Source organism: Pristiophorus japonicus, chromosome 8 (genome assembly GCF_044704955.1).
Source record: "Pristiophorus japonicus isolate sPriJap1 chromosome 8, sPriJap1.hap1, whole genome shotgun sequence".
Lineage (NCBI taxonomy): Eukaryota > Metazoa > Chordata > Chondrichthyes > Pristiophoridae > Pristiophorus > Pristiophorus japonicus.
In genome coordinates this window covers 133,310,017-133,327,236 of record NC_091984.1, presented here as the reverse complement: position 1 = coordinate 133,327,236, position 17,220 = coordinate 133,310,017, and the positions used below count along the sequence as shown (strand labels likewise).

Sequence of the window (17,220 nt, the reverse complement as noted above, 5' to 3'; positions counted from 1 at the left end):
TGCAGGGTCGGCAAAGACATAGCCCTCTGGGTAGGCGTGATTGGCAGAGAGTGGGTAGGGAAATCCAACTCCAGCGGTATCCTACTCCTGACAAAATGTCTAGAACATTAACTTCTCATCACCAACACCTTGTTCCTCCAGAGGGATAAATACAAGGCATCGTGGCAACACCTTCGCTCCAAGCACTGGCACCTGCTCGACTATGTCATCGTCCGAGCCAGGGATCGCAAGGATGTGCGCATCACCTGTGCCATGACAGGAGCTGACGACTGCTGGGCGGACCACCGCCTAATCCGATCCATCATCGACATCAGCATAGCCCCAAAGCGAAGGGGGCAGCAGAAGCAGTGCCGCAAAAAAGTCAATGCCGGATCACTTAAAGACCCTATACAGTCAGCGGCTCACAGCTAACCTGGCGTGCCTTGATGACCCTGAGACACAGAATGCCCACAGCGCATGGTCTGTCCTCCAGGCTTCCATAACCAGTGCCTGTGAAGAGACGCTTGGTCACTCAACCAGAAAACACCAGGACTGGTTTGATGAGAATGATAAGGAGATTCAAGAGCTAATAGATTGCAAGCGCAGAGCATTTCTGAGCCTGAAGCAACAACACAGCTCGGGAGCAGCAAAGCAACATTACAGGCGGCTCAAGGCTGAGGTCCAACAAAAACCCGGAACCTAAAGAACAGGTGGTGGATAGAGAAAGCACAGGAGATGCAACAACTGGCCGACAGCCATGATGTGCGAGGATTCTTCATCGCAGTCAAGGCCACCTACGGTCCAAACTCCGAAGGCCCCACCCCACTCTGGCCAAGAATGGGGAAATACTCATCAAGGACACCGAGGCAGTCAGGGCCCACTGGAAAGAGCACTTCGAAGATCTCCTCAACCGAGACTCTGCCTTTGACCCGAGTGTTCTCGACTCCATCCCTCAGCATGCGACCCGCCACGACCTCAATGAAACTTCAGGTAGGCAAAGCAATAAAACAGCTCAAGAATAACAAGGCTACGGATGCGGATGGAATCCCTGCTGAGGCACTGAAGTATGGTGGAGAGACACTGTTGGCACATATACATGACCTCATCTCCCTCATCTGGAGGGAGGAGAACATGCCGGAAGATCTCAGAGATGCAGCGCTCCTGACCATCTTTAAAAAAAGGGGACAAGTCCGACTGCGGCAACTACAGAGGAATCTCGCTGCTATCAGCCACTGGGAAAGTTGACGCTAGAGTCCTCCTCAACCGTCTTCTCCCTGTGGCTGAAGAGCTCCTCCCGGAGTCACAGTGTGAATTTTGTCCCCTACGGGGCACAACGGACATGATCTTTGCAGCGCGACAGCTGCAGGAAAAATGCAGGGAACAGCACCAGCCCTTATACATGGCCGCCTTCGACCTTACTAAGGCCTTTGACACTATCAACCGTGAGGGTCTATGGAGCGTCCTTTTCCGTTTCGGATGCCCCCAAAAGCTCGGCAACATCCTCCACGATGACATGCAGGCCGTGATCCTTACCAATGGATCCATTACAGACCCAATCCACGTCCGGACCGGGGTCAAACAGGGCTGCGTCATCGCCCCAACCCTCTTCTCAATCTTCCTCGCTGCCATGCTCCACCTCACCGTCAACAAGCTCCTCGCTGGAGTGCAACTAAACTACAGAACCAGTGGGAAGCTGTTCAACCTTCGCCGCCTCTGGGCCAGGTCCAAGACCACCCTAACATCTGTCGTTGAGCTACAGCAGAAGATGCCTGCGTCTGTGCACATTGAGGCTGAACTCCAGGACATAGTTGGCGTATTTACTGAGGCGTATGAAAACATGGGCCTTATGCTAAACATCCGTAAGACACAGGTCCTCCACCAGCCTGTCCTCGGTGCACAGCACTGCGCCCCCAGTCATCAAGATCCACGGCGTGGCCCTGGGCAATGTGGACCATTTTCCATACCTCGGGAGCCTTTTATCAACAAGAGCTGACATTGATGAGGAGATTCAACACAGCCTCCAGTGCGCCAGCGCAGCCTTCGGCCGCCTGAGGAAAAGAGTGTTTGAAGACCAGGCCCTCAAATCTACCACCAAGCTCATGGTCTACAGGGCTGTAGTAATACTCGCCCTCCTGTATGGATCAGAGACAGGGACCACGTACAGTAGACACCTCAAGTCGCTGGAGAAATACCACCAACGATGCCTCCGCAAGATCCTACAAATCCCCTGGGAGGACAGATGCACCAACATCAGTGTCCTCGTCCAGGCCAACATCCCCAGCATTGAAGCATTGACCACACTTGATCAGCTCCGCTGGGCAGGACACATTGTCCGCATGCCAGACACGAGATTCCCAAAGCAAGCGCTCTACTCGGAACTCCTTCATGGCAAACGAGCCAAAGGTAGACAGAGGAAACATTACAAGGACACCCTCAAAGATTCCCTGATGAAGTGCAACATCCCCACCGATACCGAGGAGTTCCTGGCCAAAGACCACTCTAAGTGGAGGAAATGCATCCGGGAGGGTGCTGAACGTCTCGAGTCTCATCGCCGACTGCATGCAGAAGACGAGCACAGGCTGCGGAAAGAGCGTGCGGAAAACCTGTCCCACCTACCCCTTCGCTCAACGACTATCTGTCCCACCTGTGGCAGGGACTGTAGCTCTCGTATTGGACTGTTCAGCCACCTAAGGACTCATTCTAAGAGTGGAAGCAAGTCTTCCTCGATTCCGAGGGACTGCCTATGATGATGATGAGGCCATTCAGCCCATCGTGCGTGTGCTGGTTCTTTGGTAGAGCTGTCCAATTGATTCCATTGCCCCGCTCTTTCCCCATAGCTCTGCTGAAATCATGAATATTGCAGAAGAACAAGAGGAGTTTTACGTCAGCGTTTAGTGTGAGATCCAGTTCCGTTTTCATAAAGGCAGTGAGATGGACTGTAAAAGTCATGAACCCAACACAGCTGCGCCTTTGACACATTGAGCTCTGGCTGGAGGTGCTTTGCTACTGTGCTTCGAAGTGTCTGCTGGATTAGGGCCAGTGCTGAATTTATTAACAAGTCAGTCTGCATTGGAATCAACCTACAATAATAATGTTCGATCTAAAATAATCTTTGAGATTATTATTATTAGGTTAAACTCAGGTTTTTGTGAGCAGGTGAGGCCTTCAAGTAAAGCATCAATGAAGGTGCAACGGATTCTCTTTCTGCCCCGCATCGTTGCCTCTGGTGTCCTCCAAGGATCTATCCTTGGCCCCCTCCTATTTCTCATCTACATGTTGCCCCTTGATGACATGATCTGAAAACACAGCATCAGCTACCACATGTACGCTGATGACACCCAGCTCTACCTCACTGCCACTTCTCTCGACCCCTCCACGGTCTCTAAAATGTCAAACTGCTTGTCCGACATCCAGAGCAGAAATTTTCTCCAATTGAATATTGGGAAGACCGAAGTCATTGTTGTTGGTCCCCACCACAAACTCCGTTCCCTAACCACTGACTCCATCCCTCTCCACAAGCTCTTTCTTAGGCTGAACCACACTGTTCGCAACCTTGGTTCATATTTGACCCTGAAATGAGCTTTCAACCACATATTCACAGCATTAACTAAGACTACCTCTGCAACATCACTCGTGTCTGCCCTCGCTTCAGCTCATCCGTTGCTGAAGCCCTCATCCATGCCTTTGTTACTTCTAGACTTGACTATTCCAACGCATTTCTGGCTGGCCTCCCACATTCTACCCTACGTAAACTAGAGGTGCTCCAAAACTCGGCAGCCCGTGTCTGAACTTGCACCAAATCCCGCCCACCCATCACCCCCCTGTGCTCACTGACCTACATTGGCTTCAGGTTAAGCAATGCCTTGATTTCAAAAATTCTCATCCTTATTTTCAAATCCCTCCATGGCCTCGCCCCTCACTATCTCTATAATCTCCTCCAGCCCCACAAACCCCGAGATGTCTGCGCTCCTCTAATTCTGCCCTCTTGCGCATCCTTGATTTATAATCGCTCAACCATGCCTAAGCCCCAAGCTCTGGAACTCCCTGCCTATACCTCTCTGCCTCTCTACCTCTTTCCTCCTTCAAGACGTTCCTTAAAACCTATCTCTTTGACCAAGGTTTTGGTCATCTGTGCTAATTTCTACTTATGCGGCTCAATGTCAAATTTTTTCATCTCATAATACTCCTGTGGGACGTTTCACTACGCTAAAGATGCTATATAAATACAAAGTTGTTTTACCATGACGCAAAAGGCAATTTAGTGGATAAATTTTATATTTTTGTACCACACACATGTCTTTTTTTGGACATGAGAAATTTTAGTTGCTGAAAAAGAAAAAATAGTGAATTAAGAAGAAAATTCAGAAATGCACGTTCCACATACTAGATAAAAAGAGAAAATGCAGGAAAATACTCAGCAGGTCAGGCAGCATCTGTGGAGAGAGAAACAGTGTTAATGGGCTCAAGTTTCGGACTCCCGCTAGAACGGTGAGGACCTTTTGTCAGAACTGTTAACTCTGTTTCTCTCTCCAACAGATGCTGCCTGGCCTGCTGAGTATTTCCAACATTTCCTGTTTTTATTTCAGATTTCCAGCATCCGCAGTATTTTGCTTTCGTATATTGAATCTAGATGTTTGGCTAATGGATGAGTTTCTTGACGAAGGGTCATCAACCTGAAACATTAACTTGGTTTCTCGCTCCAACAAATGCTGCCTGACCTGCTGAGTATTTGCAGCATTTTCTGTTTTTATAAACCACTTATAGTTAGATTGTAAATTAAATGTTCTGCTTGATTCCAGCACACCCAGGGATGAATCTCATCACTGTTTGCATTGTCTCAGCCAAATGTGTGGATGGAATTTGTGTAATTTTTATTGGTTCTTTAATGCAGTGTGCACCACCCTTCTAAAAGCTGGCGGAGCTGCACTTTAGCTGAACAGTTTGTTCTACAAGATGAGCTTTTGTGGTCTTGCAGTGAATACAAAAAATCATCCCTTTAATGCTGTATTCAGTTCCCTTTGTTGTTTGCAAGGACTTGTTATGGACTTGATCAAATTGAACATGCTGTTTTTTCCCCCCTCAACTTTTAAGAACATAGCTTGCCTTTCAGATTAACATGCTGCTTTTGAACAGGGGGATGATTCCATCTCCCTCCGTCAGTGGACATTCTGTTCAAAGATTGTGTTCAGACAGAAGGGATTGTTGACAGACTCCATATGCTTCAGACAGTTATATTTACAAACTACATTCCCAAATACATACAGGTACCAGGCATATTGTACATTAGAACCTGGAGCAGTGCAGGAAGAGTTAAAACCGTAGTCTGTGTGCACTGAACAGATTTGCTTTAAATACGGACAATGCTGACTATTGTAGCTTATTGCAACTGTTGCACTAATTGCCCTACCCCGCACCAATGCTATAGCTCAGAGAGCAATATTGCTCAGATTGCATGAAGCGCTGGAGTGGGGTTTTTAATAAGATTTATTATTCAGGCTTGACTGCCTCTACACTTAATTCAGAGTACAAGCTATTAAGTTAGACAAGCAGAAGGATTTATTCTTCTACTAGAAAGATGACTTACTTCTGTTGTGAACAAATGAGCAACATATTAATATTTGATATAAGCTTTCTGCTTTTATGATTATTCAGCTAAATTCTGTCAATAACCTTCACCCTCGTTGCAAATAGCATTTTGTCAGTGAATGTTTGGCCTAATTTTTCAATACAATATCAGCGTGTGAAAAAGGCTGTTTTACAGCACTTTGGAAAATATCAACATAGCTACCTCAAAGTTTTCCACTTAACTGTCTCACAAATGGAGGGGAAAAAAATACTGCAGCTACCTGTTTTCCCTCTATTGTGCTTTTTTTCTGAATTACCTATTGTTTATCATTTCCATCCAGTCTTACTTGCCCGAAAGGGTGGCAGGGAATAAACGACTAGACTGCTCTGTGGCCAAAAACCTAGGACTTGTGGGGTTTACTTGCTGTCTGTCTGATTAATGTAGCACCCTCTCTCCAACTCTGTGGAAGCACCTGGCCTCCCACTCATGACACGGCCAACAGACAGACAACTCGGTTATCTCACATTTAATAGACCTCACGCTTTTACTGTCACCTTGTTCTACAATGTAAACTTGGATACAACAACTGAGGATTGGATCACCATCTTGTTATTGATTCTCTGCCATTGTGTTTTGTTGTGAGTTTAGATACTTGCTTGTCGTCATTTATTTTTGTCTGAGTTTCTTTTTGTTTTGCCTGTGGTTCTTTTAAGGTATTTACTGTTTCAAATTGGTTTACTTTGCATTGTAACCAATATTCCCTCTTTTTTTCCCCTGCGTGGGCCACTTTAAATTTGCTGTATTTCATTTCCTCTTTATGAGACAGACTACTGGAAAACTTTGAGGTATCTTTGGGGAAGTGTGAAGTTATCCACTTTGGTAGGAAAAAAAAGCAGAATATTTTTTGAATGGTGAGAGACTGGGAAATGTTTAGAGGGACCTGGATGTCCTTGTACATGAATCACAGAAAGTTGACATGAAGGTACAGCAATCAATTAAGAAAGAAAATGGTATGTTTGTTTTTTGTTACAAAGGGATTAGAGTATAAGAGTAAAGAAATCTTACTCCAATTATACAGAGCATTAATGAGGTGTACTGTGTACAGTTCTGGTCACCTTACCTAAGGAAATACCATGTCTTGCATTAGCTGGAGTGCAACAAAGGTTCACTAGACTGGTTCCTAAGATGGGGGATTGCCCGATGAGGAGAGAGAGAGTAGACTCGGCCTATATTCCCTAGGGTTTAGAAGAAAGTGAGGTGATCTAATTGAAACATACAAAATTCTTAAGGGGCTGGACATGGTTAATGCTGGGAAAGTGTTTCCCCTGGCTGGGGAATCTAGAACACGGGGTCACAGTCTCAGAATAAGGGGGAGGACATTTAGGACTGAGATGAGAAATTTCTTCACTCAAAGGGTTGTAAATCTTTGGAATTCTCCATCCCAGAGAGCTGTGTGTGCTCAGTCGTTGAGTATATTCAAGACAAAGGGTGATACATTTTTGGGAACAGAGGGAATTAAGGGATATGGGGATAGTGTGGGAAGGTGGAGTTGAGGTAGAAGATCAGCCATGATCTTGTTGAATGGCGGAGCAGGCTCGAAGGGCCAAATGGCCTACTCCAGCTCCTATTTCTTATGTTCTTGTGTATCGATGATGATATTTTCCAAAGTGCTGTAAAACAGGCTTTTTCACACATGCTGATCTGGTATCTCTTCCAGCGGCAGCACTGGTGGGTGGCCTGTGTGGGACGTCGTGATGGGTGCACAGCTGCGCCCCTTCGGGGGAATGTTGGTTGTAACTGTTCTACAACCAGGGAAGAAAAAAAATCAAGCGTAACCCAGAAGCTAATCACTCGTCTGTGCTAAATTCGCTGATCTCAACTACGATTGCAATTGATCTTGGTGTCGGGGTGGAGTGAGGTGATGGGGAATTATACAAGACTCCTGCCCAATAGTTGCCCAGTGATCCATGCCAGAAAATCTACGTGTGTGGGGACGCTGAGTGAGATCACTGATTTAGCTGTCATGCTCCTCATTCCCTGAAGGTAAAGGAGGGAAGCAACACTCACTGTATAAGCTCAGATGAAGGATGACTGCTTGGGTCGGGTATCAGAGGGCACCCAGCAGCTGTGGCACCATGGCCTGCAGGTGAACAGGAGACTATCTCCAGCAGTGGCTGTGTGGATATGGAATTGGCTAAGGGACAGAAAGCAGAGAGTCGGGGTGAAAGGTTGGTTTCAGACGTGAGGGAAGTACACAGTGGTGTGTCCCAGAAGTCAGTGTTGGGACCACTGCTCTTTTTGATATATATTAATGAGTTGGACTTGGGTATACAGGGCAGAATTTCAAAGTTTGCAGATGTCGCAGAATTTAGAAATGTAGTAAACAGTGAGGAGAATAGTAACAGATTTCAGGAGGACATAGACAGACTGGTGAAATGGGCAGACACATGGCAGATGAAATTTAACGCAGAGAAATGTGGAGTGATTCAGTTTGCGAGGCAATATAAACTCAATGGTACAATTTTAGAGGGACTGCAGGAACAGTGAGACCTGAGGGTTCACGTACTCAAGTCTTTAAAGGTGGCAGGACAAGTTGAGAATGCCATTAAAAAAGGCACACGGGATCCTTGTCTTTATAAATAGAGGCATAGAGTACAAAAACAAGGAAGTTATCGTAAACCTTTAAAATAAAACATGGGTTTGTTCCAGGCTGGAGTATTGTGGCCAATTCTGAGCATCTCACTTTAGGAAGGATGATGAAGCCTTTGAGAGGGTGCAGAGGAGATTTACTGGAATGATACCAGGGATGAAAGACTTCAGTTGCATGGAGAGGTGAGAGAAACTTGGGTTCTTCTCCTGAGAGCAGAGAAGATTAAGAGAGATTTGATAGAGATGTTCATATAATCTTGCAGGGTTTTGACAGAGTAAATGAGGAGAAAATGTTTCCAGTGACAGAAGGGTCGGCAACCAGAGGATCGAAAGTAATTGGCAAAAGAACCAAAGGCGACATGAGGCTATGGGAAAGTACAAGCGAGTGGGACTAATTGGATAGCTCTTTCAGAGAGCCAGCACAGGCCTCCTTCTGTGCTGCATCACACTATGATTATATGATTCTACCTCCTCTCCAGGATGTAATGATGAAATATATAGGCATGCCATTGAGAAGAACTAGAATTGGCAAACTCCCATGCAGCAAAATATATAGTGGATATATAATCTTAAAATGCCAAATAGAAGTAATTATGATCTGTGCGCTTCAGAATAGAATGGATCGGTAACTTGCCATGTTCCCTTTAAACTGTGCGGTTGCGCATCGCTCTGACGCTCCCGTGCAGTCGGCCCACCAGCTTTTAAATGCAAAAACCTCGCCTATGCGGATTTTTGAATGGGTCACGTAGCCCATTAAAGGGGTCACGCAGCCCCCCCAAAAATTAGAGGGAACATTGGTAACGTGTAATTTAAAAGCCAAGTTCATGCTAATCCATTTGTATGTGCTTCATATCTTTCTGCTCTGCTAACTGTCCATATTTATGAACACAGCTGATGATGGGAATCACTTCAGTGGTAACTGATGTTCTACAAATGAAGTGACCCTGAAGCTGTCATAAAAGCCTACCTGGTTCACTAATGTCCTTCAGGGAAGGAAATCTGCCGTCCTTACCCAGTCTGGCCTATATGTGACTTGAGATCTACAGCGATGTGGTTTGACTCTTAACTGCCCTCTGAAATGGCCGACCAAGCCACTCTGTTGCATTCAAGAAGACAGCTCATTACCACCTTCTCGAGGGCAATTGGGGGTGGGCAATAAATGCTGGCCTTGCTGGCGATGCCCACATCCCATGAATGAAGTTTTTAAAACTCATGATGCTGGCGATGAGGAATACAAGCTGGATCTTTTTCTTCTCTGCACCAGTGTTGGTAAACTTAAACAGCTGACACCATGATGCATGTCACCGCAGGGTGGCACCATTGTAACACTAGGTATGCTGATTGCTATCCCTGTCCATATAGGTCAGCAAGCTAGTTTTTCTATCACTGGCCTGTATGGACATTCTACTGGCACTGGAGAAGGTCCATGATCAACCCCTGTTTTGATGTTGGTGATGGTCCCCTGGAATCCACCTGCAACTGGTTTTATAACTTTTCATCATACGCACACAAACCACAAAGAGAAGCTATCGCTGACCCAGATACCTCATATGCACAATTTTCAATTTAACCTCTAGAATACAAGCGTGAAGGACAAGTCTGATCAGCCTGAACTTTGTAAAGATGGAAAATTTCTGGAAATAAAAATAAAATCCACATTTCTATATTTAGGCACAGTCACCGGGGGATATTCTGGTGATTATAGTACAACCCACTTCCTCTGTCACCCCTGTAAAGTGCATATAATTTCTCACTCACCGGATTGCTCTCAGCATCAGCTATTCCTGTTCAGTTTTCTGTTACTTTGGAATATGTCTCCATTTAATATTTTCTTGGGATTTAGTACAATGACTTAATTGGAGAATTCACTTTTTTGTTTCATTTTATGTAATTTTACACTTTGAAGAGTTCCCAAGTGTTTGAGAAGTATGAATGAGTTAATGGCCTCATGACTTGAGGGTTGAATGCAGTGTGTCACATGTTGGTTATTTAAATTTTGTTCTCGTTATACGTTTGACTGCGACCCAGCTACTTAGCTTTCACTTTGTCCTTCATTGATCAGCTTTGTTTTGACTCACTTTTACTAATAGTTATTTATTTCCTTCTCCCTTTGTTGTAGGGTTTTTTCAGCAAACGATTAAAGGGCTCCATCAAACGTACCAAGAGCCAGCCTAAGCTTGACCGTAACACTAGCTTCCGCCAGATACTTCCGTCACTGAGGAACGCAGACAATGACCGGTAAGACATCATTTTATTATCATGGATTTTAGAGCAGTGATGAGGCCTAAATGCACGATGCTGTGCGTGTGTTTTAAAAAAAAAACCCTTGGACATGAGCCAAGTTTCCCCCTATTTCTTGTGGCTGTGGGATGCATAAAGCACTCTGTGGGGTGTGCCTGCACCATGCAAACCCGGAAGGGGATGGGCTGCTCTGTGCTCAGTTAGCTTATCCCAGTTTAAGTGGAAGTGGTACAGTCGGTCATGAGGCTGGAGAGGAAAAATTGATCAGAGTTAGGGTTTGTATATGTGGTTGGGTGGAAGGCTGTGTCACAGTTGACTGCTAATAGTTTAATAGCCTAGTTGCACTAATAGTCTGGTTTTTCTCACTTGGGCAGAGCACCCACAATATATGGTTGGAGTCATTTCTTCCAGAAGTGGAGGACTCAAGGATATGGGGGGAGGGGGGAATTCTTGGACTTTGATTCTTGCATGTTTGATTATATGATGTGTATTCTTGCAATCCATACACAAACGTTAGTTTTTTGCAGAAGAGATCATAGAATCGTAGAATGGTTACAGCACAGAATAAGGCCATTGGACCCGTTGAGCTCGTGCCAAACTCAGCTAGTCCCATTCCCCTGCCCTTCCCCCATTCCCCTGCAAATTCTTTTCTTTCAGATACTTATCCAACTCCCTTTTGAAAGATAAGATTGCGTCTGCCTCCACCATCTTTTCAGGTAGTGCATTTCAGAACCCAACCACTCGCTGCGTAAAAATGTTTTTTCTTATGTCATCTTTGGTTCTTTTGCCAATCACCTTAAATCTCTGTCCTCTGGTTCTTGACCCTTCTGCCAAGGGGAACAATTTTTCTCTTACCTATTCTGTCCAGACCCCTCATGATTTTGAACACCTATCAAAACTCCTCTCAATCTTCTCTGATCGAAGGAGAACAACCCTAGTTTCTCCAGTCTATCAACCTAACTGAAGTCTCTCATTCCTGGAATCATTCTCGTAAATCTTTTCTGCACATCCTTCCTAAAGTGTGATGCCCGGAATTGGTCACAATACTCCCAATTAGGGCGAACCAATGGTTTATACAGGTTCATCATAGTTTCTAACTTTTGTACTCTATATCTCTATTTGTGAAGCCCAGGATTCCGTAAGCCTTTTTGACTGCTTTCTCAACATGCCCTGCCACCTTCAATGATTTGTGCACACATACCCCCAGGTCTCTCTGTTCGTGCACCCCCTTTAGGATTGTACCATTTAGTTTATTAGTTTTCAGTTCTCAGTTGTTTGTGCACTTGCAGAGACAGAGTCATTAAAATGCACTGCACTGTGCAATTTGCACTAATTGAACTTAAACCCATTTGTATTGACTTTTGGCAAATGCTGAGCAAACAAGAACAGGAGCTCGGTAAAGAAAAGAGCTTCTGAATTTCATGGATGATTAATGGGATGGGGAATACTGGGACCTTTTCACTGCATTCCTCTATCATTAGTAAATGTGTACAGTTGGATTTTTGCATTACATTTGAAAAGGAAACTTTTTTCACTTTAGGCAACAATTTGTTGTGCATGATGATGGCTATCTGCTCCTTTTCTTGACTCCCATGTATTAGTATTAGGCAGTCCCTCGTATCGAGAATGACTTGCTTCCACACCAAAAAGGGTGTTTCAATGAGGGACCTGACATTCTAGGTCCCGAACTATATACTGAAGGGTGGAAGATGCCTGTGCATGGATTCTTTTAACGTGGGATGGCCGTTATACTATCGTGCTGTTGTTTAGCAGATACAAATTTCCAAGGGAAACTCTTTACTGGATCAAAATCACCAGAAATTCAAAGAGCATTGTGGAAATATTCAGTTCCTTCTCCTGCAGAATGTTACCAATTGACAGCACTTTTTTCTTCCAACCACTTCCTATGTTGTAGTTTAATTGCCATTTTCACACTGAATGTATCCACAAGCTTGCCACAAAAAGGCAGAAAGCACAATCTCCAAATATTAACTTTCTGTTGCTCTGATTGAATCATAGAATAGAACAGCACAGTAGGGGGTCATTCGACCCATCAAGTCCACGCCGGCTCTATCGAAGAGCAATCCAGTTAGTCCCACTTCCCTGCTCTTTCCCCATGTCCCTGCAATTATTCTTCCTTCAAGTATTTATCCTGTTGCCTTTGAAGGTGACTATTGAATTTGTATCCACCATCCTGAGACGGTGCACTCCAAATCCTAACTACTCATTTCGTAAACAAGTTTTTCTTCATGTCAGCTCCAGTTCTTTTGCCAGTAATCTTAAGCTGTGCCCTCTGGTTATCGACCCTTCAGCCCGTGGAAACAGTTTCTCTTTATTTACTCTATCTAAATCCTTCATGACTTTAAATACCTCTAGCCTTCTCTGCTCTAGGAAGAACAACCCCAGCTTCTCTAATATATCTACGTAACTGTGGTCCCTTTTCCCTGGAACCATTCTCGTAAATCTCTTCTGTACGCTCCCCAAACCCTTCCCGTCCTTTCTCAAGTGTGGTGCCCAGAATTGGACACAATACACAAGCTGGTGCCGAACTAGCGTTTTATTTTCGTTTAGCATAACTTCCTGGCTTTTGTGCTTTCTGCCTTTATAAACCTAGGATCCCATATGCTTTATTAACTCCTTTATTAACCTGTCCTGCCGCCTTCTAAGATTTGTGCACAAACACCCCCAGGTCTCTCTGTTCTTGCACCCCTTTTCAAGTTGTACCATTTAGTGTGTATGGTCTTCCCTCATTCTTGCTACCAAAATGTATCATCTCATGCTTTTCTGTGTTGAATTTCATCTGCCATATGTCCGCTTATTTCACCAGCCTGTATATGTCCTCTTCAAGTTTACTGCTATCTGCCTCGCTGTTTACTATACTTCCAAGTTTTGTGTCATCTGCAAATTTCAAAATTGTGTCCTGTACCCCTCAAGTCCAGGTCATTAATGTATATTAAAAACAGCAGTGGTCCTTGTACCAACCATGGGGAACTCTAATGTATACCTCCCGCCAGTCCGAAAAACAGCCATTCACCACAACTTTATGTTTTCTGTCCCTTAGTCATTTTATATCCATACTGCAACTGCTCCTTTTATTCCATGGGCTTCAATTTTGTGAACCAGCCTAATACGTGGTACTTTATCATACACATTTTGTGAACCAGCCTAATACGTGGTACTTTATCATACACATTTTGAAAGTCCATATACAGAAGTTTGAGCTCTACTTTGCCAGTTAGGTTTTCTGAACATAAACTTGCATTTATAAAGTGTCTTTAACATAGACCAATATCCCTAGGTGCTTCACAGAGGTCTTAAGTAAAACCAGACCCCAAAGAGGAAAGATTAGGGTGACCAAAGGTTTGTGGGATTTAAGGAGAGACTTAAAGGAGAGGGAGATGGAGAGACGGAGTGGTTTAAGGGAGGGAATTCAAGAGATTGGGGCTTAGATGACTGAAAACATGGCTGTCAAGGGTGGGGCATGGGATGGGGGGTGTTTTACAAAGGCTGGAATTAGAGGACATAGACTTTAGTGGGGTGGTATTTATGGCTGGAGGAGGTTAGAGATGCGGGAACTCAAGGTTATAGAATCATACAGCACAGAAGGAGGTCATTTGGCCCATCGTGCCTGTGCCGTTTATTTGAAAGAGCTATCCAATTCTTCCCTCTCCCCTTCCGCCCCCCCCCCCACTTTCCCCATAGCCCTGTAAATGTTTCCTTTTCAACCATATATCCAATTCCCTTTTGAGAGTTGCTATTGGAACTGCTTACACCACCCATCCGCATTCCAGATCATAACACCTCGCTATGTAAAATAATTTTTCCACATCTCCGCTCTGGTTCTGGTTCTATTGCAAATTATCTTAAATCTATGTCCTCTGGTTACCAATCCCCACTGCTAGTGGAAAAAGTTTCTCCTTATTTACTCTCACCAAAATCCGTCATAATTTTTGAACACTTAATTTAAATCTCCCCTTAACCTTCTCTGCTCTGCTTCTCTAGTCTCTCCACATAACTGAAGTTCCTCATTCCTGATATCATTCTCGTAAATCTCCTCTGCACCATCTTTAAGGCCTTGACGTCTTTCCTTAAGGCTTACTCTAGGAAGAGGTACTTCATTCCCCAGAAGTAAAATCCCTTGTCTTGCTGAGCAGAAAATCTGGCCATAATGTATTTTTTTATCAAAACTTATGTTCCTATTAAAAAGGCAGAATAAAGACAGTAGATTCCTTTTTATCTTTTTGTTTTTATAATCCCCACTTTCTATAAGCAGCAGTGGATAGCCTGTTTTTGATGTCTCTGTGGTCCTCAGTGAGATACTTCAAAATATGTGTTTATGTACAGATGGCCCTGTTGGGTTTGAAATGAACAGTGTTGTAAAAAAATGAGGGCAAGCTTATTCGTTATGCTATTAAGTTCTTGATTTCAATAAACTGCTGGGTCCTTCAATATTCAGCATCTCCTTGGGCAATTTCTTGTGTTCAGAAAGAGATTTAATGACATGAAGGATTTTGAAGTACATGATTTATTTTTATGTAGTTGAATCACTGGCTTGAAGGAGGAAGGGCAGTCATCTGTTTTGCCTTAAATGATGCAAAGGCAGAAATACATAAGTTGCTAATGTGTCTCTGTCTTCTCTTAATCCTGTGCCTTTTACAATTTATAACTGTTTGGGACCACTTGGAGACAGACATTTTGTGTAAGGTTTTTCAAACAGCAACATGGTGAAATTCCACTCCAAGGACTTGACGAATGTCCACGCTCATTAACTATTCTGTTCCCAGGCTGTTCCCAGATCCCTAGATTTAAATTACAAAACAGCAAGAAGGATGGCAGAGAGATCCCCTCGCCTGTGTGGAAATGCATCCCTTCAAAGTGTTTAGCATTATGTGACAATTTGGATGATTGCAGTTTCCTTCAAGCAGAATTGAGCTTCTGTTGTACCCTTTGATGAATAGAAGCAAGGGTGTCTTTTGAGGAGAAAACAACAGTGACGCGCAGCTGGCAGATCTGAGTAAATGCGACAGCATATCCTGAAATGCCTTGCTGTTGACCCAAGCTCCTCGTGAAGCTCTACCTGTCTGACGACGTATCTCACAGGACAGTGAACATTTCCGCAAATGAAAGAAATTTTAAGCTCCTTTAACAGCAATCACAGCTGGTAAAACAGTGGTCAGGATATGTGCAAGTGACTCTCAGAAATGTTAATCTAGTTCTTCAGATAGTCGGTATGAGATTTCTGGGGTACAACATTTTATAGTTAGATTTGCGGTAAGGGTGTGAACAGGCCTGTACAAAGGGGTAGCAGATGCAGCAAGCCATTTCTGATTATTTTTTAAAACTTTATTGAGCCATGTATCACATTTTATTCCGATTGCTATTTTAATGCACGTTATTTTTTTTTCCCCTTCTGCCTCTTGGATTTCCCTGCAACATGCCCCACCCTCTGGTTAACAGCTGGTGGAGCAGTTCCAGGCTTCGTCCAATGCTGTCCTGAGGTTGGGGGGGGGCAGGGGGGAGGGTGTAAACAAGCCCATTGCACTTCCCCCAACTTATTTTCCCACATCCATCCCTGTGAGGAGGTAACTGGCCCCTTCAAAATGGCTGAGATGGATGGTCCATTGTAAGTGTAAGCTCTCCGACCTCCCACTCTGTGACAGAGGCTCCGATACAATGTATTAGTAAACTAGTCACCATTTAGACCTTTTTAAGCAAAATTGATGAAGTGAAACACCACATTTAAACATACATGGATAACTGATCTGGAATTTGAGCCGAATCAATTTTAGGGGTTGTGTTGAGGCAATGAAGACGGAGTGGATGGCAGTGAAGGCCAAAGTGAAGAGGGAATTGGATAGCAATGAAATTGTAAGGCAAAGGGGAATGTGATACTTTAGGGGATAGGTAAAGAAAAATTGGATCTCATGATGGGGAAATGAAATGGGTGACATGGATGGCATTGAAGGAGGGAGAAAGGGCTAGAAACCAGGGGAAGTGTTTTTGGAGAAGGATGGAAGATACTGAGAGCAACACTTTGGAATATGGAGAGAAAGCAGAATATGAACTGTGGAGAGAGAAGGAGTTCCAACATGGATTGGTGCAAGACTTTCAAAATGAACTGGGCTTGAGGGCAAGCAGAGTGGTAGTTTGATTGATGGGGAGGTGGGGGGGAGGATTGCAACATACCCAATGGCACCTGGGAATCCCTGGCCCAAGACCGCCCTAAGTGGAGGAAGAGCAACCGGACGGCGCTGAGCTCCTCGAGTCTTGTTGCCGAGAGCATGCAGAAACCAAGCGCAAGTAGCAGAAGGAGCATGCGGCAAACCTGTCCCATCCACCCTTTCCCTCAACCACTGTCTGTCCCACCTGTGACCGAGACTGTAATTCCCATATTGGACTGTACAGTCACCTGAGAACTCACTTTTAGAGTGGAAGCAAGTCTTCCTCGATTTCGAGGGACTGCCTATGCTGCTGATGGGGAGAGGAATGTTTCCTAAAAGCGGGGTTGGAGCTGAGGGGTAGAAGAAGAATGCCTGTTTGAATTAAGGGGAGGGGAAAAATGTGGCTGGTTGAATTGAAGATAGATTATTGGGTATATTTATAACGTAAGTTACAAATCCCCTGTGGCTACTTTTTTCACTTAGAATCAAGGACCATACTTAAGACATCAGCTTTTAGTGGCCTTTGTCAGTTTTATGGAAGCTGGGAGGGAGCTTGTGCTAGTTTTCTAGAATGGCATGTGCGCTGTTTACTCCATTCCTCTCCATATCCCATGGTGGTGCTTT

The 17,220-nt window shown here is 44.4% G+C and overlaps 1 protein-coding gene across 3 annotated transcripts in view; it reads left to right on the top strand.

Moving 5' to 3' along the window:
• rasal2 (RAS protein activator like 2) overlaps positions 1 to 17,220 on the top strand; it is a 449,735-nt gene that overhangs the window by 346,638 nt on the left and 85,877 nt on the right. For all 3 annotated transcript variants that reach the window (XM_070887403.1, XM_070887404.1, XM_070887402.1), the window contains one exon: positions 10,314 to 10,432. In XM_070887403.1, the coding sequence (XP_070743504.1) occupies positions 10,314 to 10,432 (119 nt within the window). The remainder of the gene's footprint in view (positions 1 to 10,313; positions 10,433 to 17,220) is intronic.